The sequence below is a fragment of the Eptesicus fuscus genome, chromosome 4 (genome assembly GCF_027574615.1).
Source record: "Eptesicus fuscus isolate TK198812 chromosome 4, DD_ASM_mEF_20220401, whole genome shotgun sequence".
Classification (NCBI taxonomy): domain Eukaryota; kingdom Metazoa; phylum Chordata; class Mammalia; order Chiroptera; family Vespertilionidae; genus Eptesicus; species Eptesicus fuscus.
Window position 1 is genome coordinate 73,576,808 of NC_072476.1, and position 25,904 is coordinate 73,602,711.

The 25,904-nt window shown below is 42.8% G+C and overlaps 1 protein-coding gene across 1 annotated transcript; it reads right to left on the bottom strand.

Moving 5' to 3' along the window:
- Nucleotides 1-9: 9 nt before the first annotated feature.
- HEXB (hexosaminidase subunit beta) lies at nt 10-22,677 on the bottom strand. The gene is made up of 14 exons (XM_008162071.3): nt 22,361-22,677; nt 17,530-17,675; nt 13,854-13,919; nt 11,105-11,151; nt 10,751-10,861; nt 8,061-8,162; nt 6,409-6,538; nt 4,808-4,985; nt 4,157-4,243; nt 2,680-2,752; nt 1,725-1,899; nt 813-903; nt 544-648; nt 10-187 (listed from the first exon to the last, which is right to left on the bottom strand). The coding sequence occupies exons 1-14, from the start codon at nt 22,597-22,599 to the stop codon at nt 130-132; spliced, it is 1,608 nt and encodes a 535-aa protein (XP_008160293.1). The 5' UTR covers nt 22,600-22,677; the 3' UTR covers nt 10-129.
- Nucleotides 22,678-25,904: the final 3,227 nt, after the last annotated feature.

Here is a 25,904-nt window from a genome sequence, read left to right on the forward strand (position 1 = left end):
AGATAGAAGTTCAATCAATACAAAGATACTTTATTTATACACAGTGTACCAAATCTTAATTTTACATCATTTCAAAACCAAGTTGATTGTAGTAGACTGCTCTGGGCCTTTTCCCCTCCTAGTTTCAAATCATTTCAACACATTGTCACAGTATCCAGTAAAAAGAGGTTCTGCAGCTATTCCGCGTCTGTAGAACAGATAGAGTATAAATAAAAGATGTTTTAGATATAACTCATTTCCATCTTAAAAACTTAGTAGCTTAAATCAGAATCACCAACCACAGCATTCATTATTTTTAAAAGATAGTTCAATCAAGTGATTCAAGATGGAGGTCCAAATTTAACATAGCTATAAAACAGTTGTAAGTCAAAATATATCTTCTTCTTATAGGTATTATTCCCAATTTTTCCTAATTAAGTCACTACTACTTAGATGATATACATTTCAATTTATAGCAAAAATACCCAAGAAGCAAACTAACAGTATATAAGGTTAAAAGTCACCCTGGACTTAATAATATCCTATCGTGAAAAATAGACTTACCGGACCATTCTGCAGCGGTGAACTGTTAGTCTTTTGTAGGCATCATCTAAACTTCTGACCTCTTTCCGACTCCAGAGTCTCTCACCGATAGCACTTGCCCGAGGCCTAAAATTTAAACCATATGTCTCCCAAAGCATTTTAAATTTGTGCTTTCTTAAATAAGTGAGTATTTAAGTCATATGTGTGGGGGCATTCCTAATGCTTTCCAACTTGGATGGAGAAGGAAAACTAAGGCACCTTAATTCAAATTTACCACTTAAATTCCATACCATAATCTCGGAGAGAGGTTAGTTGCATCCACATATTCTCCCCACAGGCAAGCTTCTCCACCAAGGACAAGTTGTTTCTGTTCCTGAGTACCTACATTAAAATCATTGGATTGATGTAAGTTAAGTAGTTGCAGCTTAAGGCTGACAAACAGAAAGATAAGTCAGTATTGCCTGAATCTTTATCCCGGGGCTACGTTTTTCTCCTGTAGTCAGCAGAATGTCGGGAGATGTTCATGGTAGTGGCATAAGAAAGGGTGGCAAACTTCATTCCTGCCCCTGACCCTGTGGTTCACACAGTGCTTCTTAGCATGTGTCAACTATGTGGTGGGCCAGTATTAAAGATACCATTTTATATTGGTTTTCTGCAAACTGATTTGGTCACCAGAAACGTTTTTTTCCCCTGTGTACCAGGGAACACAAATTGGAATATTAGTGACCACCACTCCTGTCTTTGATATCTGTCTCTTGGTAGTAAAAAAGAGTCCAACTACCTAATACCTAATCCCAATCAGGGCACATACCTAGTTTGTGGATTTGATCCCCAGTCAAGGTGTGTATGGGAGGCAACTGATTGCTGTTTCTCTCTCTTTCTTCCTCTCTCTCTAAAATAAACAGTAATAGTAATAACTTATCCTCAGGTGAGGATTAAAAAAATGTAGGTGGAGAGTAACAAGACTCATTTGTGAAAATTGAGATAAAATCTAAGGGAATCCACTTTTGAAGTTCTTTTATTTAGGTAAGGATTTGGTTTATTTCACATTTCAAATAATACTGAGGCCTTCCTTTTTTAAGTGAATACAAAACCAAGAATCAAACATAAAAGGGAGGAGAGTTAGTAGGTAATACCTAGGTAAGGATTTCCTGGAGGGAGGGGAGTGAAGAAAATCGGGGTAATGATGTTGCTTCACTTACCACTAAAATTAAGAGGTTCCACTTCATAGTATATTCTCCAGTCTTGTCCATAACTGATCCTGTCCAAGTACCACGGAGCAGAGATGATCACAGGGAAGCCAGCTGCTGTGATTGCACTCAGTTCACTACTATACCTTTCCCCTTTCCATACTTGAACTACAGTGCCTTGCTGAAGCTATTAAAGTTAAAAATTGCAATATATATTATTAGGTCTAGCAAATACAGTAGGTGATACTTAAAGTCCAAGACTTCTAACTAGAAAACTAACTTTAAGATCCTTGAAAAAACTTAAACATTGTCATCTTTACCCTTCCTCTTCAGTTAGTGCCAAATGCTGTTTCTTATAGAGACTTAAATTTAAAAGTTGCATTAACCGTCAGGTTGGATACTTAACTTTTGCCTATTTATGACACCATACAGGGGTAATGAACCAAGGCTTTAGTCCCATCCTACCGCACTATTGTTTTACTTACTTTCAAATTGTGAGGATGCCAACAACCCTTCTGGAAAACTCATACTAATTGCTGGAGTTGCAAATTCTCAGTTGCCCCAAAGGAATAAAGAAGTCTGGCTAAGAATTAGATGCCATGTAAAATGAAAAGTGTACATTGGCAATTTTACCTAAAACTACCTTAATAGCAGTAAAGACTCATTTGTTCTTATCTGTTTGTTCTGCCCTTTCCTGAAAAAAAGGAGCTTACTTCAAAGTACTCCCATTTGTGATTAATGAGATGGCAGGGTATGAGGGGAAAAATGAGAAGGAGGCAGGAAAGAGTGAAGAAAATGGAAGAAAAGAAACAAACATCATTAATATTGGCCTCAGTGCACAGCTACTGTCTAATAAAATTTTAAATGGAACAGGAAGCTGATTTCCCCATAGAGTTGGGGAATGGAGATATTAGAACATGAAGCCTGTCATAGTATCAGAATCAAATGTAGTTTTCATACTTCTCACCTTTGCGTTATTATCAAAAACCTCTTGCCAGACTATGGATCCCTTCTTTACAGTTGAAACAATATTCAAAAGCCTACCATTGTGGGGGGAAAAAAGTTATTTCAGATCATAAGCTTAACAATATGTTTATTAAAGCATGCATATTTTCTACCAAGGATGGCAACGCTGAGAGATACCTTTCAATATAGCACAGCTTTAGAGCAGAACCCGCTAAATTTGGTGGTAAGCCATGTGGCTACTCCTTCCTAGAACATGACTCAGAAGCTGGGTTTAACAATCATTTGCTGATGAATGAGCTAATAAGCATGTGCCCAAAATTGGAAGACAGGGCAGCTAACAGGGAAATATACAAACAATAATCTCTAGTCATTTCATGGGTATCTTAGAAACTATGATCTAGTCCAGTGGTCGGCAAACTCATTAGTCAACAGAGCCAAATATCAACAGTACAATGATTGAAATTTCTTTTGAGAGCCAAATTTTTAAACTTAAATTTCTTCTAACGCCACTTCTTCAAAATAGACTCGCCCAAGGCCGTGGTATTTTGTGGAAGAGCCACACTCAAGGTGCCAAAGAGCCGCATGTGGCTCGCGAGCCGTGGTTTGCCGACCACTGATCTAGTCTATAATGACACCTACATAACACTTAACAGTTGCTGACAATCAGCCCATAGTATTTCCTGATATTTAGACAATGCCATGTACTCTGCAGGATAAAAAAATAAAATAAAAATAATTAGAATGTATCCTACAAAAAGCGAAATAGGAAAAGACTAGAATCCGGGCTTGCCCAGTGCAGGCAAACTACAGCCTGTTTTTGTGTGGCTCATGAGCCAAGAATGGTTTTTACATTTGTAAAGTATTAAAAAAATAAAAATGTGCAACCGGATGTGGCCCACAAAGCCTAAAATGTTTACTTTCTGGCCTTGACAGAAAAGTGTGTCCTGGTCCCTCGTACAGAACAGCACTGCCCAGTAGGCCTTTCTGCAGTGGTGGAAGTGTTCTTGTTTGTGTACCTTCCAATGTGGGAGCCACTACCAAACCTCATCCGGATATCGGACACTTGAAATGTGGCAAAGGAACTGAATTTTTTATTTTCTTTAACTTAAATGCAAATAGCCACATGTGGCCATGGCTACCACACTGGACAGGTATAAAGTAAAAAATGCTCCTGGAAATGAATTACAGGGGCTGGATGGTGGTGAGGACTTCATAGGGTAGCCAAGGGCTTTCAGCTGAGTTCTTAGATCATGACTGCTGTCCTATAGTTACTGCAAAAGGCTTAGAGTTACCATGTTAACTGATCTGAAGAAAGCAGTGGTTAATGCTTCCTTCTTTATGATTTTTCATGCAAAGTATACAACATCTACACTTTAGCAAGGGGTGGAGAGAAAATAAAGAAATAAAACAGTACTACTAATAGCTAAAACTTTTACAAAAGGCATTGATGAAATTAAGTAGACTTTCAAGTAACTTACTTTTGAATATAGTAAGATTCTAGTTTTTTAAAATCAGTGCCGAAGCCTTTCTGCTTCATGAAAGTCTGGATATTTGGATTGGTCTCCCTTAAAAAAAGCACACACACACAAAAACCCTGATTAAAATTTCATTAGTTTGATATGCCCAATCTATGTAAAGCAGCGTATTACCACCATTTGTGCCGATTTAAACTATTAAAGTTGTAGAGTAAAAACTTAGTTATGAGTTATCTTTGTTTTCCACAACAAATAATTTTTTCCAGAAGCTGATTTCTTGTAAAAATGGCTTTCCCTACCTCCTGCCTCTCTCCTCCATTTATGGCTATTCGCAAAGAGGATTTTTTATTTGGGACCCCCCTCCCCCCCCCACCATTTACTCATTGCCCTCTTTCACTAAAGCTGTTTTCATTCACTACAGTCTTTTTTTTTTTTTTTTTAAATCTCCATTCTCTTCTGCATTTTGATTCTCCTTCCTAAAAGCTTTTACTTTCTCATACCACCCCAAATTCACCATCTCGGGAGTTGTGTTGCCAAATGAAAACCATGCAAGCAGAGATGGTATCCCAAATCTTTCCTTTCCTTGTGGAGACCTTTAAATCTACTTCAAAGGCAATGGTTAAAGAAAACAAGGGTTTTAAAGAATTGTCATACCAACAATCATATTCTACTTCATCTCCTCCCAAATGAATGAACTGGTCTGGAAACACCCAACTGATTTCTTTGAAGAGTTTATACAGGAAACTGTAAGTTGTATTCAAAATAGGGTTTATAGGTCCAGAAGTTCCAGGTTGATAGGCATTGTAACATGGAGTCAGGAGATTTTCCTGACCTAGAGAAAAACAAGATTCTTTTCTTAAAAAGTAATTTGATTACAAAGATATGGCTTAGCACATGACTATAAGACTATTTTGTTGGAGAATTGTTTCCTGAATCCCATCCCAGTACCTCTTTGTTTCCCTTTCCATCAGCCTCAGAGATTTTATCAAATATTATCTTAACTATTAATGATTCCCAAATCTTCAGTTTGCCCCAACTCTTTCTTGAGCTTCAATCCGAATTTCAGATTCCTTGTTCAATACAATTAAACATCCTATCTGCACTTCAAATACAACGAAAAAAAACCCCACAAATTTTCTGTTCCCTAAGCTCCTTCAGTAGCTTCTCTTGATTTTTGTATTCTGGTAAGGGCACCACTACCCTCCCAGTCTATAACTCTTCCCCTTCCTCCTAAAATCAGAAAGTTGCCAAATCCTATGGATTATATTTCCAAAATGTCTCTGGGTTCTGTACATTATTTTCCGTTAGGACTTCAGTCTCTTTCCCCTTCTAATCTGTCACTTTCACTTCGGTTTTCCTGATGTGTAGCTCCCTCATGTCACTCTTCTGCTTTATAACTTTCACTGGTTTCTAGGTATCTTGATGAAGACCACATTCTTCAGGCAAGACCTCTACATTGCACTTTTCCAGATTTATTTCCCACTATTCTCCATGACCACCATAATATTTATTGAACAATTACGTTAGGTGCTGTACTGTGTGCTTTACATTCATTATTTAATCCTCAAAAAGTTACATGGTAACTACTGCTAACATTCCCATTCTAGAGATGGGGAAACTGAGGATGAGATGTTCTATAATTTGTCCAAGGTCAGGCAGTCTGGCTCCAGAGCCAGTTCTTAACCACCTTGTAATAAAATTCCTTCTACTCTGCTTCAATATACTCCAACTAAATGCCTTTTCTCGTGTTATTCCCTCCACTAGAAACACAAATATATTCTTTAATCTCTCAAAAGCATTGTAAGTGTTAGCTCATCCATAAAACCATTTCTTTTTTTTAACTTTTATTGATTTCAGAGAGGAAGGGAAAGAGAGAGATAGAAACATCAGTGATGAAAGAGAATCACTGATTGGCCACCTCCTGCACACCCCCTACTGGGGATCGAGCCCACAATCCAGGCATGTGCCCCTGACTGGAATCGAACCCAGGACCTTTCAGTCTGCAGGCCGACACTCTATCCATTGAGCCAAACTGACTAGGGCAATAAACCATTTCTTGAATTCACTTACTATGTTCTACTTGTCATAGTCACTTTGTATGTTTTCCTTTATCCTATTTTTATACTTTAGGCAGTGCCTAGACACAGCAACTTGCTCAAAACAGACACATAATAGTTAATAAGCCAACACCAAGTCATAAAATAAGAGATGCAGGACCTCAAATGTTCACTTTTTGCAACTCATAAAACACTTACCTTTTCCCCAAGACTGTGTATGTCCAGGGCTATCAAATTCTGGTATGACTCGAATCCCCCGTGATCGGGCATATTCAATCACCGCACGGACTTCATTTGGTGTATAAACATGAGACATAGAATAGCTTCCCTGTAAAAGCCACGTTGATTAAAATTTAAATGTATGAAATGCATTTGGTCCTAAAAACTATTAACAGTCCTAATTGCAATTTGATATCTCATAGCTGAATTTTTTCGCTATCACAATGTATTAAATAGTTCCATGTGATGTTGTATGACTCTTTAAATTACTTACCGTATCTTATCTCCATAAGCTCTCAGCACACTTTACATTAATTCCACATTTACTGATCTATCTAAAACAACCCCTCATTATTCTGTGTCAATCTCATGTAACCATACAAGACAGAAATAAAATGTTTGACTCCAAAGTGAAAACTCTGAAAATGAAATACATTGCCCTTGGCAACTTAGAATAAAAATTTACAGGTTACTACAAAGCATAAGTATTGTCTTTTAAAGTCACTTTAATTACTATCAGCTTTAAAAATTCCCCCAGAAACACTGATAAGTGACCAGCTATTTCTTTAAGGTTACCCTCAGTTTCTTTATAGGTCACTTGAAAAATTAGAACTCAATACTGGTTGTAACTAAAGATAAAGGTCCATTAAAGGTATTACTGTAGCACATTTCTCAAAGTATAAATATCTTCCTATATAATAAAAGCCTGATATGCTAAGTGTCCAGTCGTCTGGTCATCTGTTCAACTAATCAAAGCGTAATATGCTAATGATATAATAAGGCCACTCAACCGCTCGCTATGACATGCACTGACTACATGTTAGCTTGCTGCTGGGGTCTAGCCAATCAGGACTGAGCAAGATGGGCCGGACACATCCTGGAGCCCTCCTGCGGTCCCTCCCCAGCCCCAATCGTGCACCAGTAGGGTCCCTCCGCCTAGCCTGCGCCCTCTTTCAATCTGGGACCCCTTGGGGGATGTTGGAGAGCCGGTTTCAGCCCGATCCCGCAGGCCAGGCTGAGGAACCCCACTACACTGGGTCTCTAGTAATATATAAATGTATATGTAACATATAAATATAAATGCTCAACTCCTAAAATTAGCCTTGCCCCATCCCCCAAATCAAATTTGTGTCTAATCAAGATTAGATCTAATATCCAGTCCACCAGTTTATAGTAAATACAGAAGAATATGTTAATTGACACTATGGGAATGCAATTAGCAAAACCCAGACTATGGGAAACTATTTGGAAAAATTACTTAATTTCTTCATCAAAAAACAAATTCTAAGGAAAAAAAGCCCAACTGGAGTGACTGAGGGTTGAGCGTTAACCTATGAACCAGGGGGTCATGCCTGGGTTGCGGGCTTGGTCGCTGGTAGGGGGCGTTCAGGAGGCAGCTGATCAATTATTCTCATCATTGATGTTTCTATCTCTCCCTCTCCCTTCCTCTCTGAACTCAAACGTATTTTGAAAATAAAAACGCTAAGTCACACAGCCTATTAGAAAACATTTAAAACCACAAATATCTAACTTTTACACTTTAATTCTATCCATAAGAAACATTAAAGCTACAAATTTCTAATGAAGCTACCAAAACTTTTTGTAAACAGCCTACAACATAAATTACTCACTTTGTTGCTTAACTCTGGAAAAGTGGTGCTTTGATAAGGGAAAGACTGATCATCGACTATGTGCCAGTGGAGAACATTAAACTTATTAAAAGCCATGGCATCCTGCAAAAAAAAAAAAAAAAAATGTTAAAAAATGATATATCACAGATATAACACACAATCCAATTTACAGATCTCCCACTCAGGATTGTTTTCAATGTGTCTGCTTCCTTTTAAAATTTTCAGCGAAGAAAGAATGTGGGAGCAGTATAAATCCTATGTCTTATGTACTTTATATGGCATGCCATATTTCAAAAAGAAAAGCCTATATAGAATCTGTAGTCATTCTAAATAGTGAGCTGTAACTTTGCTTTATGAGAAGGGAGCAAGGTTATAAATTCCCAATAAGTATTAAGGGACCAGCCAAGAATGGAAAATAGTACTTGGCTGCTACTACTATGTTACTACTATGTTTGAGAATGGAGCAGAAGAAAAAGGAAGCATTCATTCAAGTTCCAGAGCTTGTAATTCCCACCGTTCTAAGATTTGAGTGCCCATTCCTTAGAAATAAAAGAAATATGGTACAAATGCAATACAATTCTAATAAAAATCTCAGAAGTTTTTAGGGAAATTGACATGTTTACTCTGGAGGAATTAACAATATAATCCTATATAATAAAAGGCCATCCTATATAATAAAAGGCCAGAGACCATAAGTGTCACGACCGGAATGACCAGTCACCATGAGGTGCAGACTGGGGACTGGCTAGCATGGGCAGGCGGTGAGCATGGAGTGTCGTGGGGCAGCAGCGTAGGAGTGTGGCAGGAGCGTCGTGGGATGGGGGTGGCGAGCCTGGAGCTTCACGGGGCGGGGGTGGCGAGCCTGGAGCTTCACGGGGCGGGGGTGGCAGAGGCGGAGGGAGCTTTGCAGGGTGGTGCACATGACCCTGATGGCAGCTAGGCCTAGGGACCCTAACAGTGCACGATTTTGTGCATTGGGCCTCTAGTGTTTATATAAAATATAAGATTATTTTAAAAAGGTAAAAAGTAATAAATGGGGGTATTTTCCCTGCCAGATAACCAAATTTAAAGCCTGCCTTCTCCTTCATCAGGGCGGAAGGGATTTGCTAGTGCATTTGGGAAATGGCTTACATACAAGGGAATTATACAGAGGAATATGTTGAGGATAATGGTGGTAAAGGGAGTTCCATCTCCCGGTCTTGTTTAAAAAACCACAAGGAACTCCCTTCTCTGACAATGCAAATCCTGCCATTATCCTCAACATATTCAGCACCAGATTAGCAAAGAATGTGGCAAAGGTGTACCCCAGTGTTGGCCAAGCATACAATGGCACAGCCTCTCTAGAAGACAGTCTGACAGTCCATACCAAATATAAAATGTGTAGTCTTGAAGCTCAGAGATTCACATTCCTAGAAATAATCCTGGTGAGTGTACAAATATAGGAATACTTACTCTGCAGTGCTCTTTGTGATAATAATAAATTAACCTAGATGTCCATCAGCAGGAGACTGGATAAATGCACGTAAGATGGAACATTCAACTGTTTAAAATGATTATATAGATCTTATATATTCTTTCATTAAAAGATGTCCATAACTGTATTTTAAAGATAGCAAAGTATAATCCCATTTAAGTTTTTTAAAAAGTCACATTATTTGATAATATATTTTTTAAGTCTAAAATCAGATAAATGGGACATGAAAACTTATGTTGATCTTTGGTAAATTATGTGATTACTACCTATTTTATTAATATCTATATTGGGTGAAGTTTTTATATTACACTTTTTTTTTCATAAAAGTGACTGATGTCTTTTGGAGGAAAAAAATCAGGGTATTAATATAAATGTAAAAATAACTTTTTAATAATATGGTGTGTGGCCCTAGCCAGTTTGGCTTAGTAGATAGAGCGTCAGCCTGCAGACTGGAGGGTCTCGGGTTCAATCCCCAGTAGGGGATGTGCAGGAGGCAGCCAATCAATGATTCTCTCTCATCGATGTTTCTATCTCTCTCTCTCTCCCCCTCCCTCTTTGAAATTAAAATATATTTAAAAATAATAATAATATGGTGTGTTTGTAAATGATCAAGTGAAGGTGCAGAAAAACGTGGGAGGAAAACCTCCCCACTGCTACAAAGTGGCAGCGATGACAGAGATGAACCAATAAAAAGTCCACAGGAGAAAACAGTTATTGTCAGCGTGCACCAGCTCTGACCATCCGAGGTTCCATATTGCTTTGGAACATTTCCCTAGGTATAATGCAGTTCCCAGACTTCTATGTCACTATAAAAAAACGTGGAGGTCACAAAATTAAAGGGCACTAACGAGAGGTACAGTGACCACATATTCCTAACCAGAAGTCTAGACCCACGATTTGACAGATGGGAGTAGACAAAGAGTCAATGGGCACTATTAAAACTGTCCTCTTAATCCTGGCTAACCTTGTGGGTTTCTCTCCTCCCACCCCCATCCTCCCATGAAAACAATAGGGTGATTCCCTAGGGGAGTCTCTACTTCAGCTGAGGAAATATACTTCACGAGAGAGAGAGAGAAGAGAGCCCAGTGCTTACACTTAGTACATAAAAAATGAATCCCCACTCCAACCTATATAATAGCATAGCCAACATAAAGTAACAACATAAAAGGACACATCTTCAGAATGCACAATGGATTAAAATAAAATAATTACCTACCAGAGTTTTAAGAATAGTCTTAACTGACAGAAAGTGTCTGGCTGTATCAATTAAAATCCCTCTATGAGGAAACCTTGGAGAATCACTAATGGTGGATTCATTGACGGTGAACTAGAAGACAAAATAAATTTTGACTTATTTTCAGAAATTTCTCTTGACTTGAGCTCAATAAAGACTACATCTATCTATGCAAGTATTTGATACCAAAAAAAGTAAAATTTACATTTACCAGCTAATATAAATATTTGGGGGGAAGAAATCTTTAAGAGGTAATAAATAGCTAAAAAGCTTGCATTTTTCTTGTAGTAATATGTCTATCCAAAAATGTTGGTAACATATGATAATTATACTTACAGTCCCATAAGCATCTTGATATATTAACTGGCTAAAGGTCTCCAAACCTAGGGAAAGTAAAATTTATAATTTATTGCATAATTTATAAAATAACAAACTGAAACAATAAGAGTTGTGTTATCCAAACACAGAACTACGACCAGGTAGTGCAAATAAAATTAAATACAGGGTGTCCCAAAAACATGTATACACACTTTACAGCTGCTAGCTCAATTGATGTTTCTGTCTTTTCAGCCAGACTAAGCTTTGAACAAAGGAAATTCATCCTAAAATGCTACTGGAAGTTTGAAAATCCAGTTGAAACGCAAATACTGCCTTTATAATTATTCAAAGTGTGTATACATTTTTGGGGGGACACAATATACACACTTTAACAGATGGTAACTCCCTGAATTTTCATTCCTTTTCAGGTTTAACTGATTTGAAATAATGGACGAAGCCAGACTAAACTTTGAACAAAGAAAATTTATCCACTAGACTTTTTTATGGGGATACAAAAAAAGGTAACATTTATGGTACAAAAACAGCAACAGTGGATGAATTGAGGGGCACACAAATACCAAACAAAATCTTTTTTTTTTTTTTTTCTAAATATTTTATTGATTTTTTACAGAGAGGAAAGGAGAGGGACAGAGAGCTAGAAACATTGATGAGAGAGAAACATCGATTCAGCTGCCTCCCGCACACTCCCCACTGGGGATGTGCCCGCAACCAAGGCACATGCCCCTGACCGGAATCGAACCTGTGACCCTTCAGCCCGCAGGCCAACGCTCTATTCACTGAGCCAAACCGGTCAGGGCACAAAATAATTCTTGATTATTTGCGATTCCATTGCTTTGCATTATCAGCAGTGCCTGGTCCAGAACCGTCATCAGTTTGAAAACAGGCGTTGACAAAAAAATTATTATTTTCTGTATTCTTTTAAATTTTGAAAATGAATTGTATATTAATAAACACTTTATAATCATTCAACATGTGTACACATTTTTGGGACACCCTATATAGTGTTTTACCTTTACTCTCCACATATTTTCTAAAATCAAAGCTCAATTTTTAAAAAAATTCCTGTTGTTATAAATAAAGATGCTTTATTTCATTGTTCCCATAGCCTGTTTTGTCTGAATGATAGATACAGAAAAGAATAGTGATTTAACAAAACAAAATGCCAGTTCCTAATAAATTTATAGCATTATGAGTAAGAATTTTTATGATAAAATATAAACACTTTAGAAGGTACCTAAACTTAAAAAGAGCAAAAAGGCCCAAAAACCACCATAAAACTATAAAGCCCCAACTTACATCTGGCACCGGGAGAACCCCACCCGCCAGTCAAGCTCTGTGTGTCAGCAGAAACTGCCTGCAGCCAGCAGAAGCTGATAAAAGCCTTGCCCCCCTTCAGTCGGGGCTGAGTGCACCCAGGTGCTTGAAATAAAATTTCTTTTGATACATTTCAGCCTCATGTCACAGGTGCGTGACCCTGGCCCACTCAACCTTTCAGCTACTGAGTATGGCATGGCAAAATCGATGATTAGCACAATTTTAAAGCATAAAGAGGCCATCAAGAGTGCAGATGTTGCTAAGGGCGTGAAAGTGCTCATGAGTGATCACAGGTGATTAAGAAAGGTTAAAACAGGGAATCATTAGGGGTCTGGGATGGATTAGTTCCATTTACATCATTTATAATGGGAAAAAATGATTCGGTTTTCGAACAAATAGCTTCTCAAACAGCCTTCCGGAACAAATTAAAGTTCCGGAACCAAAGTTCCACCATATATGTATGATCTAGGTGGTGATGATTGCAGTTATGTTTATAGTAAGTATCTATTGATATATTTATGTTCTATTTTGAAATAAGATGATCATGCCATTTTTATTATGACTATAAAACATGATGATTGTTTATTTATATGTGATTATTGTATTTGAGATAATGCTCAACCTGAGTCAAACCCAAAGCTGCCTTTATTTTTAAGTACTATAACTTTGGTTGGTTAGCTCACGTTAAAGAAAATTATCCTTTTTAAAACTTACTATTTGGGCACAGCCCGTGTGGCTCATGGTGTGTGCTAGTGACTCTTCCTTACCGTGTTTTCTCACAAGACCCTCAGGATCAAGTGATTCCTGGCCAAGAGAGAAAAGCAGAACGGTCCCATTCCCCAATGCATTCAGATAAAAATTGGTAGTAAAATCAGATATGACTCCCACGAGAAGACACTGGAGAAGAACCCGACTGAGCTATAAGGACTCTCATGTGAGATGGCACATGTGTTCATGCTGTGTCAAAATCTTTAGCCTCTTACCATATCAAGCTGAAAACATCACCACTATATGGACATATTTTGATTGGGAATATGGTTTTCTCTTTGTATGCTACTGTACTACTGTATTATTACTGTTGGTTCAGTAATAAATATGGGAGAACTTTTGTTTTAATAACCAAAAATAAATAAAATGGGAGGGGAAAGGCAGCAAGAAGTGACAGGGAAACAAAGTCCCCTACTCAGATCAGGTTGGGGCCACTTATAACCCTGGAACATTCCAGCTCTGATAGCATCAATGAATCACAGCACTGCCTGTAATAATCCTCAAGCTTTTTTAAAAGGTCAAATTGAAATCACTTTGGAAATATTCAACAAGCCGTTCTGTAAAGTGTCTAAGGAAGCAAAGTTTTGCTGTGCTTGCTTTCCCAAAGCACCAGCTGGAAATATTTCTTTACTGGAAAGTAACAATGAAACGACATAGATCTTACCTCGTAATACTCCCCAGACTCTGTTGGCCTTGAGCAAAGCCACTGGTTCTTTTACAACTAAAGAATCTGTATTGGGAATGAAAAAACAAGTTTGTAAATTCCTCAAAGACACACAATACACGTCCTAAACAAGTAACTGGTGTTTCTAAACCATTCTTTTCTCCTGAGCTCCAAACTGTTTCTCCAGCTGCCTCCTATACATTGTCACTTAGATGCCTCCTAGATTCCTTTATCGCCACATGCCCAAAACTGAACTCTTCCCTCGTTCCTGCTCCATACACTCCCCCGGCCTGTCTCCTCTGCTCTTCATCTCTGAGTCACAGCACCCCCTTTAGCCAGCTGAGTTGTTCAGGTCGGGATCTTGGGTGTTATCTCCATGATTCCTCATTTTTCCCTCCAGGAGAGTTATTGCCTCCAACTGCCCTTCAACAGAGTAGGGTTTATGGTTAAGCTGAGACTTTGTCAAAAGTGCAAACATTCCTCAATACCCATAATTCCTTTGTGCAGCCTCTGGTATCACTCAAATCTTCCACTCCCCATAAGACCAGCGTTATCTCTACTCTTTTCCTTCTCCTTCTGTGCTTCTCTGCTTGCCCTGCACCAACCTTTCCCAAATAACACCCTAAATCTGCCTTAAGACTCACTAACTACCAGCTCAATTCAGCTTTGTCCCACACAATAAAAAGCTCACACTCATCTAGGGGCTCCAATTGGCTGCTACTAGGCCTGGGGTGGGGCTGGGAGGGGTAAATCTTTCTTTCAGTCCTTGAAATCACACTCCAGAGGCCAAAGGTGGCCCCAGTGGTCATTTAGTTTTTTACAGTTTGGGGTGGAGCCCCCACAGGTGAAGTGAAGCACCAGCCAGCACAGAGAACTAAAGGGTGACTGATGCAAACTTTGCCACAGTAACGAGCTCAGGGGCTGCAGGTTAATGATTCAATATTGTATCTGGGCTACATCCTCACCCTCCGCGTCCTCCACCACCACCATCCAGACAAAGACAAGATAGTAGGCTGCAGGTAGGGAAGGAGGCTTATCAGCAGCCAGTAATCATGTGACCCTTTCAGGTGATAGTCTTCTGACAAGGTAGCCTTTTCTATCAGAAGACCAAGTGATGAGTTAGCTAAAGTCCAAGCTAAGAACAGTACCACTATGATGACTACAATCTAATCTTGAGTCTTCTCCAGCTCTATCAAATCTTGACCTAGAGCTCACAGTCCATTGGTCACTGTGTTAACAAAAAACAACATGTTTTGCCATGTTATGTATCGTTTTGAGATCTCCCAGAAATAGCACAGTCATCTAAAAACATTATCATGTTGCATGTACTTGATGCCAATTATTTTCCAATAAACTGAGGACTGGCTGATATAAAAAAGGATTTTGATTCAACTCAATGCAAAAACCACCATTATAAAGCAGAAGGAGAAGCTGTTTTCTAAATGAACACATAAGCTACAGAATTTTCAATATTTATTTCAAAACCAAATTTTTAGTTTTAACAATGATTACCTCCCTGATTTGAAATGGAAGTGGCATCTTTGACTTTTCAGTTATCCCTTCCTGTACTTTAAAAAATATATATGTTTTTATTGATTTTTAGGGAGAGGGAGGGAGAAACATCGACCAGTTGCCTCCCACACACACCCCGACTGGGGACCGAATCCGAAACCTGGGCATGTGCTCTGACCGGAATCAAATGGTGCACAGGATGACGCTCAACCAACTGAGCCACACCAGCCAGGGCCCTTTCCTGCACTTTTGCACCATACTTTTGTTTTAAAGGGCGCACATACAAATAACATCAATATATTCTCCTTTAAAAACTGTGAAATGTTATAGGTCTCCTTTGAGATGCCCACTCAACTCCCTCTATTGTCCTCAGAAGAAACATCAGGCTTTTCATAGGCATTTTAATACATATAACATGAAAATACAGGATTGCTTTATGTGTGTTCTTACTGACACATAAACACACAAGTAAACTGTATCAAACATCCTTGATATATGTAACTATTTCTCTACAGTAGAAACTAGCCCACTTTTGTTTCTGAGGGTGTGCAATTTTTATTAGTAGAGAATGCTGTAACACTTGTCACTCACTTCCTTTGACATTTCCTCACACTCTGGAACAACAGCTGATAACTTATTTCCATTTGTGTGTGTTACTTTTATCATGATCATCATAAACTTGTTTAAACTTAAAACTAGTTTACCCTTCCATGAGGAAATTTCATAACCAGCTTGTCTCAAGAAACTCCCTTTTCAGAATCAAAAGGGTTTGCAAAACTGAATGGAAGATAAGCTGTAACTCTCCAGTCTCTATTTTCTGGAATGTATGTCATTGTATTACTAACAGTCAGCAAAGATTCCTTGATAATTTAATGACCATTTCTATCTTCATTCAGATTGCAAAACCTAATTCAGATATAGTGTCGGAGTGCTGACTGTCAAATCACATGGCTAACGTTGGCAAATTATCCTGTTTCTCTTCCAAGAATAGCTATAGCATTGAAGAGAAATGTATTAAGAAATCTCATCTTTACCAAGAGGATGGGGCAATCTAAGGACAAAGGAGTCACTCTTTTCTCATATACAGTATCCTTTCTATTTTTATACCCAGCTCACCAGTCTGCTCTCTCTGCACTAATCTGTGTCACCCACGTACTCATATTGCTCCTCTGTGATTCCTTGATATAATTCCATATTATTCCCATTCAGTACACCCTATGGGAAAGGCCTGCACAATTGCTTCTAAACAATTAGGGAAAAGCCATAGAGAATATTTTAGGCAACAAAAAATAATGTAGCTAGCCCTAGCCAGTTTGGCTCAGTGGATAGTGTCAGCCCACGGACTGAAGGGTCTCAAGTTAAATTCTGGTCAAGGGCATGTACCTCAGTTGCAGGCTTGATCTCCGGCCCTGGTCGGGGCTCCTGTGGGAGACAACCAGTCAATATGTCTCTCTCACATTGATGTTTCTCTCTCTATTCCCCTCCCTTCCATTCTCTCTAAAAATCAATGGAAAAATATCCTCAGGTGAGGATTAACTACAACAACAACAAAATCATGTAGCTATGTGTTGATTATATTATTGAGCAAATGAAATAGCTCCCCACTCCCAGAGTTCTGCATTATCTTTGTGTCAGATTAGATTATAAATAGAGACCATGAATATAAGCATAGATCTGTCTTCAAAATAGAAGTTAAGAAATTAGATGTCCAAAAATAAGGGATTAACCAAGTTAGCCATCCAGACAGTGACAGAACATTACTTAGCCATTAAAAATGATGTCCCACCAAACAGGAAAATATTTAGTAAAATACATGTTTATAATGTATTGTTATATAAAAAAAGCAAAATACAAACATCACATGTACAAAATTAATCCACTTTCATATCACTAGCATGTTTATATATTTGTAAAATGTTTTTAAACTAATTGCTCTTTTACGAAATTTGAGATAACAGTGGTAAACTGAGTGCTGGAGTTATGCGGCATTTATTTCCTCCATTTACAGCACTTTTATCAACAGACTTTAATGGTAATTTTAAAAATAGGAATTATCAATGCACTAACCAAGAACTCACAACAGTTCACGGCATGGGGACTGCTTTTGGCACTTAAATCTTTAAATACAGCTTTAAATACACATTCCCATTACATAGGCACTCACAGGACTCATCTGAGGAGATACTGGGATACATTTCACATTCTGAGTCAAGGACAACTGAGACGAGAAGTTGCTGTATGTCCGCTTTAACGTGACCTTTAGCAGGGAGATGATACAACACGTGGTCTCCGAAGATATAGTTATGATATCTGTGTGAGCAATAAATTCAAACAAACTGTAAGCCACTGAAGCTTCAGTATGTGGTAGCAGACACTGTCGTTGACCCCTCAAATCCACACTACTCCTTGTTAGTCCAAGTAGAGCAGGAGTGGGGAAACTTTGTTCTGCCAGGGCCATTTGGGTATTTATAACACCATTCTCAGGCCACACAGAATTATCAACTTAAAAGTTAGCCTGCTATATTTGGACAAACATTTAATTAACTCACCTATAATGCCTTGGCAGGGCCAGACCAAATGGCTTCGAGGGCCTTAGATGGCCGGCGGGCCAGATGTTCCCCACCCCTGAACTAGAGGCCCTCACCCCACACTGCACACTGAAGTCACCGAGGAAGCTTTTTGAAAATACTGATGTCCAGACCTTCAGAACCAGGGTCTTGGAGCGTAGGATCCAGGCCTGGGAATTTGCCAAGTTCCCCACACTCCCAGGTGACTCATATGAAGTCCCCAGTAGGAGCCAATATCAAACCAATGACGGTAATGCAAACTCTGGAATGTACAAGCCAGTTCTGACCAGTGATGAGGTGGGGAGGAGGTGGAGTAGAAAGTGTCCTCTCCTATGTGAGCCACAAGAAGAAAACTTTCAAAAAAAAAAAAAAAGAGGGGAAGGGAGGGAGGGTGGGGAGAAAAAAAAAGAAGAAAACTTTCTCTGTGAGACCTGGACTGGGTGCCCCCACACTAAAGATGGCAGAGCAGAGATGGAAAGAATACTGATTTCCTAATGATCCTGCTGGGCCAGTTAGCTATGCCTGCAATCCTTCTTCCCTGCCTTTGGAATTCCTGATGTGTGAGATAATAGGTTTTCTTATTGCTAAGCCAGACTGAGTCAGGGTCCTATTATCGTCCAACAAAACTATCATACCTAATAAAAGGGTAATATGCAAATAACCATCACTCCGCTATGCCCACGATTGGGCCGGCGGGAGGCTGGGGGGCGGGACTCAGGGTGGCCTATCCAGCCATTGAGAGGCGCGGGGGGCGGGACTCCCGCGCCTTTCAACGGCCAGATCGGCTGCCACTGAGGGGGGACCAATGGGGCTGAGGGGGGACCAATGGGGCCGGCGGGAGGCGCAGTGGGAGCAGCGGCAGCGCCCGGTCCCGCCCCTCAGCGTCCGCAGGTCAGAGCGGTGGCAGAGCCCAGGTCCCTCCTATCACTGAGGGACCTGGGCGGTGGCGGCGTCCCAATCGTGGATGGCGGCCTGGGGTCCGGCAGCTCCCGCCCCACGCTGCTGCTGCCGCCGCCACTGGGGTCCAAGCCCCCACCCTGAAAGAAGGTGGAAGGAAAACTGGTGCCAGTAGCCAGGTGAAGGAAGGTCTATTGCACGATTCTTCGTGCAAAGGGCCTCTAGTGCTAATATAAACCTCCAAGAAACGTCACCAGACCGCAGAATTCTCACTAGGGCCTTGAAAATGTACCATATGCTATTATTAAGTATCGGAGAAAGAGGATATTAAACACTTAAATGTGATAAAGTTTAGATAGGCTTCAACGCAATTGTTTAAATATTTGTTGTGGCTTTTTTTTTTAAGGGCATCTCACTTTTAAAAAAATGCTTCTGTTGATTTCAGAGGGACGAAGGGAGGAGATAGAAACAGCAATGATGAGAGAGAATCATCCATGGGCTGCCTCCTGCACGCCCCCCACTGGGGATTGAGCCTGAAACCCATGCATGTGCCCTGACCAGGGATCGAACCAGCAACCTTTTGGTGAACAGGACGACACCCAACCCACTGAGCCACACTGGCCAGGGCTAAACGTTTTATAGGTGTTGATAAGCCAGAAGGCTGTGCATGCTACCTATGTGTAAGAACGTCTTGTGTTTTTCAAAAGTAAGGAGAGGCAGGAAAGTTCCGGTGAATTTGGAAGTGTCTGGAAGTTAACCAGTGAGCAGGGAATGGAGGAAGAGCTGAGGGCCCTTTTCATAGGAAAGCTTGGACAGATTCAAAAGGAAACTGAGATCACTGACCCATACTTAAAAATGGTTGAAATGGTAATCTTAGGTATATTTTACCAAATTAGGTGCTGGCTTGTCCCACATAAGGGAAATACTGACCCTGGGTATTAAAACTCTAGCAGCAAACTCAGAGGGCTCAGAAGCAGTGGTGTCCAAGGTACAGGCATACCTCATTTTTGTGCTTCACAGAAGTTATTTTTTTTTTTTACAAATTGAAGGCATAAAGATTACAACTCATTTTACTGTGAGGCTTGCTTTATTTCTGTGGCTGGAACGGAACCCGCAGTATCTCTGAGCTGTGCCTGTATGTGGGTTAATCCAGCCTTTTAGGAACTGAGACTGAAGCTATTTGTTCATTAAAAAAATGACTAGGCCTGGCCGGTGTTGCTCAGTGGTTTCGCATCAACCTATGAACCAGGAGGTAAGGGTTCAATTCCTGGTCAGGGTTCAATTCACCATCAGGGCACATGCCGGGGTTGCAGGCTCGATCCCCAGTGTGGGACGTGCAGGAGGCAGCCAATCAATGATTCTCATCATTGACGTTTCTCTCTCTCTCTCTCTCTCTCTCTCTCTCTCTCTCTCTCTTCTGTCTCTCTCCCTCCCTCTCCTTCCTCTCTGAAATTAATTAAAAAAAAACTTTAAAAAACAACTAGCATGTGACGGACCTCGTTCCAGAAGCTGAGGAAGCAGCCACGCACCAAGCTCTCTGCCTGCAGACTGCTCCGAAGCAGAGTTTGTTCCAGAAGCCGGGCTTCCAGAGACAGGAGCCATGGGATGCTGAACCATCTGGGGCCCAGGCTGTGTGTGTTCCCGACTGCTGGAAGCTTTGGATCGCCGCCTCTAACTCTTTCCAGCCCCATCGTGCTTTTCCTCTGAAAGAGACACTGCCCCTCCTGAGTTCCTAGAACGCTCACCTGAATGCTTGCAAGTCTTAGCCATAAGGGCTGTTTTACAACCTGCTTCCTAACAAGGCAGGGTATAATTAACAGCTGCTTCACACCCAGGGCACGGGTTAGTCAGGCAAACTCCAGATAATGACCTGCCCTGCCTGGGAATGCCAAGCCTTGTTTTTGCTCCATCTCACAGCTGATTCAAGTCCTGGTTATCTAACCATCCTGAACGTGTCACCCATGCTTTCTTGCCATGCTCACCTCACTTCAGCATATTCCCAAGCTCTTGTTTTACTAGTGGTATGGCCCAGAAGGAAACTCCACTCTTAAAAACTGAGTCCCCACGCAAATAGGATGTGTGCCCAGCCGTGATCTTCCTTTAACAGTGATGGTGAACCTATGACACGCATGTCAGCACTGAAAGGTCCCAGGTTCAATTCTGAGGCGGCTACATGCCGAGGATGAAACATTTGCTGCTCCTGAGGATGAAACATTTGCGAAATGTTTTTTTCCTCAAAGTGACACACTACCCGAGTTATGCTCAGTTTTTTGGCGAGACACACCAAGCTCAAAAGGTTGCCCATCACTGCTTTTTAGAATCTAGAGTTTAGATGACCTTCAGGTACTTTTCCCTTCTCAATACCCAAGGCAACCAACCACCTTGTTTTTTACTTCTTCACCTGGTCTCTAGCCACCCTGACCTGTGAAGGCTCATTAGGGTATGCGTCTAAAAAGAAGGTAACAATATCCAGTTAGTTGTAGGAAACTGAAGGAGAGAATGAGCCCTCGCTGCTATCAGCATCTGGGGCCAGCAGGTGTTCTTAAGCTAGTTTTTCCACCAACTGTTTGGTGTCCTGCAGGTACAATTAAGCTACAATACCCACTGGAAACGGAGACAAAACTGTGGGTGGGGGGAGGCAGTACCTAGAGGACCCAGTTACAACCCTTCCGGGCACTAACTCACCTACACACGTCCCACAGTGAGGAGACGGCATGTGGCATGAACTATCTCCCCAAATGCAATCTGCTTTGTGTGTTGTGAGCAAAGCTAGGCTGTGGGCGGCCTCCCCTTTACACAATTCACCCTGCCTGCGAGCTGCTGAGGAAGGACGCAGAAGTTGGGCGCACGTGACAGCCGCTGGGAAAACAAGAAGTGAGATGCTGCGGGGCACTGGCCACAGTCATTCGGTGGAAACATCAGACATCCTGGAACTGGGATTTGGGAAGGGAAAAGGGGGGTTTTAGGCAGTGTGCTCCAACCTGAGGGCTTTCCGCCATCTGAGCTGTCACCAGACTGGGGGTGGCTGGGGAGACGGCCTAGACACAACAACCAACTTTGAGGAGCCCAGGTCCCCCAGCTTTAAGCACTCCTCTTCCTCCTGAACCTCCTTCACATACGAAGCTGCCGTTTTCCCTTCCTCTCGTCCTCCCTCCGGTCCATCCACCCTGTTCTTCCCTCCGAGGGGAACAGGGCCACAGATTCTGAGCAACCTGCTGCACCGAGTATCCCACACGCAAACCAGGGTTCCCGGGCGCCTGGGCGGCCCGGCGACGGCAGGAGGGGGTGGGGAAGAGCTGGGGCGTCGTTCCGGCTTCGAGCTGGCTCTGCCGCCCGGTAGACTTTGGTCAAGGCTCACCGGCTCGGAGACCGTTTCTTCTTCGTCTGTGACATGGGGACCAGAGCGCCTTCGCGGCTGTGCAGGTGCTGAGAGGCGCCCAAGTGTCCCTCCCTCGCCCGGCACAGCGCCCCAAGGCGGCCCGCACGGGTGCCGGGCCCCCCTGCCGCTCGGCGCGGGGCAGGAGCACTCACCGCCGAAAGGCCTCCTGCAGGATGGTGCAGGAGGTGCTGGCCTTGGACGAGGGGTCGTTGGCGATGTGGAAGTCGTCGGGGGAGAGGCGCAGCACGCGCGGGGACATCTGCACCGACAGCGGCAGAGGCCACAGCGCCGGGCCCCGCGTGGCGAAGGCGCGGGGCACCTGCGCCGCCAGCAGCGCCAGCGCCGCCAGCAGCCCGGGCAGCCTCGGAAGCCCCAGCCCGCACAGCTCCATGGCGGATCAGCAGAGGTCCCGTGGGTCCGCCGGGCTCGGCCCCGGCTGCACCTTTTGCCCGGCCCGGCCCGGCCCCGGAGGAGGAGGAAGCGCGACGTGGGCGTCACCGACTCAGCTGACCGCGCGCCCCGCCCCGACTCCGCCCCCGGGCGGGTGAGGCCCGGGAGGCTGCCGCCCGCGCCCCGCTGCCTCGCAGCCCAAGCCCGGACCCTGCGGCCTGCGGTCAGGTCCTCACTGAACTGCGGAGCCCAAGCCACGATCACCCCCCTTCCCCCCCCCCCCCTGGTTACCCCACCGCCAACAGCAGATCCCTGCGGCGGTGCTTTCATGTATTTGTTCACAAACCGAGGCTTCGAGGCTTCGCTGTAACGGCAATCCAGCTTCTATTAAAGCCTCCCACCAAAACTCCCCAGGGCAGCCTTTGGAGCAGGTGGGAGGCTGAAAATCATGCAGAAGATATTCCGTGAGAGAGTATCTTGGGGGTGAGGGTAGAAGACTTTTTAAAACTTCAAAAGGACACCGTGGACCAAGTTAATAGGCAGATGATACAAAGAGGGAATATATTTATAACGAGGGGCTAATCTTGTCAGTATAATTTTCAAAAAAAGTTATGACCACGACTCCATTACAAAACAGGATGAAAATGTGTCAAATATCTTATTCAACTCATTAATTAGACAGTTATTATAATGATGCCTGGTTTAAAGGCAGTTTAATAAAGCAAAATAGTTTTAAAATTGGGTAGTTTCATAGTGACTCAGCCCTATGTGTCTGAGACGGGCCCCTCCCATCCCCACTCCAGAAAAAAAGGAATTGTTTATAATAAATTCCCAAGAGCAAGGTATGTATTTCTGACAAGTCTCTATTCTATATAATAAAAGGGTAATATGCAAATTGACCCTAATAGCAGAACAACCAGGAATGACGGGTGGCTATGACACGCACTGACCACCAGATGCTCAACGCAGGAGCTGCCCCCTGGTGGTCAGTGCGCTCCCACAGGGGGAGCTCTGCTCAGCCACAAGCTGGGCTGACAGCTGCAAGCACAGCGGTGGTGGTGGGAGCCTCTCCTGCCTCCACAGCTGTGCTAAGGATGTCCCACTGTCAGACATCCACCAAGGGCTCCTGTGCTGCCAGAGGAATGTCTGACTGCCAGCTTAGGCCCACTCCCCGGGGGATCGGGCCTAGATCGATAGGAGGACATCCCCCGAGGGGTCCTGGACTGCAAGAGGGGTGCGGGCCTGGCTGAGGGACCCTCACCCCCAACCAAGTGCGTGTGCACTGGGCCTCTAGTCCTACATAATAAAAAGGTAATATGCAAATTGTATCACTCCGCTACACCCACGATTGGGCCGCTGGAGGCGCGGGGGGCGGGACTCAGGGTGGCCGATTGGTCGGCGGGAGGAGCGGGGGGCGGGGACTCGCGAGTCCCCGCCCCCCGCTCCTCCCGCCGGCCTAAACAGCTGACGCTGCGGAAGGACCCATGGGGCCAGCAGAAGACTCTGGTGGCGGAACTCGGGGTGGCCGATTGCGTGGCTGCCAGCACCAGTTTTCCGCCAGCAGCCGTTTTCCTCTGGCTACCCGCCGATCGGAGGGTAGCCAGAGGAAAATGGCTGCTGGCGGAAAACTGGTGCTGGCAGCCAGGTGAAAGTCTATTGCACGAAACTTAATGCAACGGGCTTCTAGTATATAATATTTGGAGATAAAATAGCAGATTTAGAGCATGCAGAAACAATGTAATTGTATCCAATGTGGCAGGGATAAAAAGTTTCTTTCCTTCTTTCCTCTAATCCAGTCTTCCCAAACCCCATTCCCCTGCCAACCCCTTTTCTTTCATTTCCTCTCCTTATATACCTTTCCCTTTCAACTCAGTTTTCCTGCATTAGCTTAAATCTCCTACAGGCTCTTTCTTCCTTGGGCATCAAGTACAACCCCTCCAGAAAGCTTATGTCCCTCATTCAACCGTATTGGTCCTGGTAAAGGATCCCAAATGCCAAGCTTGATTTCACTCCCACCCCTAAGGCAGAGCTAGTCGAGTCACATGACCAATATGAACTAGAGATCCCAACTTCCCCAACAGGAGAAGAGGTACTTTGTTTCTCAAGAAAAAGAAACTGATATTAGGCCAAAACAACAGATCTTCTACAGTTAGTATGTTTCTGAAATGTTGAGGAAAAGCTGTAAGAAAAGACTTCGAATAAACTTTATGGGGCGTGCTTAAAGTTTTATAAAAGCGAGCCTTCATGTCACACTCTTCTTCCCTTTTCATATATTTTATTTGCAGTACCATTTACTGCCAATTTTTACTGTTAGCTGAAAGCTAACACAGCGTAGTGTTTCTTAGTAGGTGGCAGGAACAGCAATAGGTGTTAGACCCTGGGGTCGGACTGGACCTGGGTTCAGCAACCTTGGTACTTGAGTTCTGGCTAGGAAAGAATTCAGAACCAAGACTCCAACTATAAGAGAACATATACATATATATATATATATATATATATATATATATATATATATAAGCCTAAGCGACTGTTACAACCAGTCAACCAAAGGACTGGTTGACCGGTCGCTATGATGCACACTGACCACCAGGGGGCAGATGCTCAAGGCAGGAGCTGCCCCCTGGCGGTCAGTGCACTCCCACAGCCAACCTCCCATGGCCAGCCAACCTCCCACGGTCCCTTCCCCCAGCGGGCCGGCCCCGATCAGCCCCTAACGGGACTGGGCGAGATGGCCCTGATGGGCCCAATCGCCGGCCAGGCCGAGAGCCCCCACCTGTGCATGAATTCGTGCACTGGGCCTCTAGTTTATTTATAAAATTACAGAGGTAGAATAAGTAATTCATAGAAGAGATGGGCTGAGAAAACAAGTTATAGAGGCAAAGGAGGGGCCCTAGGAGCTTGGGAGTGAGGAAGGTAATGGTAACTCACCTGGGGGAGGGGAGGGAGGGAAAGGCTCATGTGTCCTCCATCCTAAGGGTTTTAAGGTGGAGATTTGAGTGGTCAGCATCAGGGCTCATTATTCAATACAGCTGGTCCTGAGGTCAGCCAGGGGGTCACTGGTCTGGTTTTGCTGCTTTTCTGGAAATGAAGCTGAAATACAACTGAGGCCTAGCTGTTATCTCCAGGAAGGAAAGGTCCCGGGGTCCAAGCGGAATGACAAGCGGAATGACCAGCCATATGCTAGGGGAGGAGAGGTCACCCTGAGAGCGAGGTCCCACCGTCCTATTGTCCTTTGCTAGGCACCTGGGACTTTCCACCCTGGTGACCTTCTGTACCTGGCCATCCTCCTTGTGATAGGGGGACTCA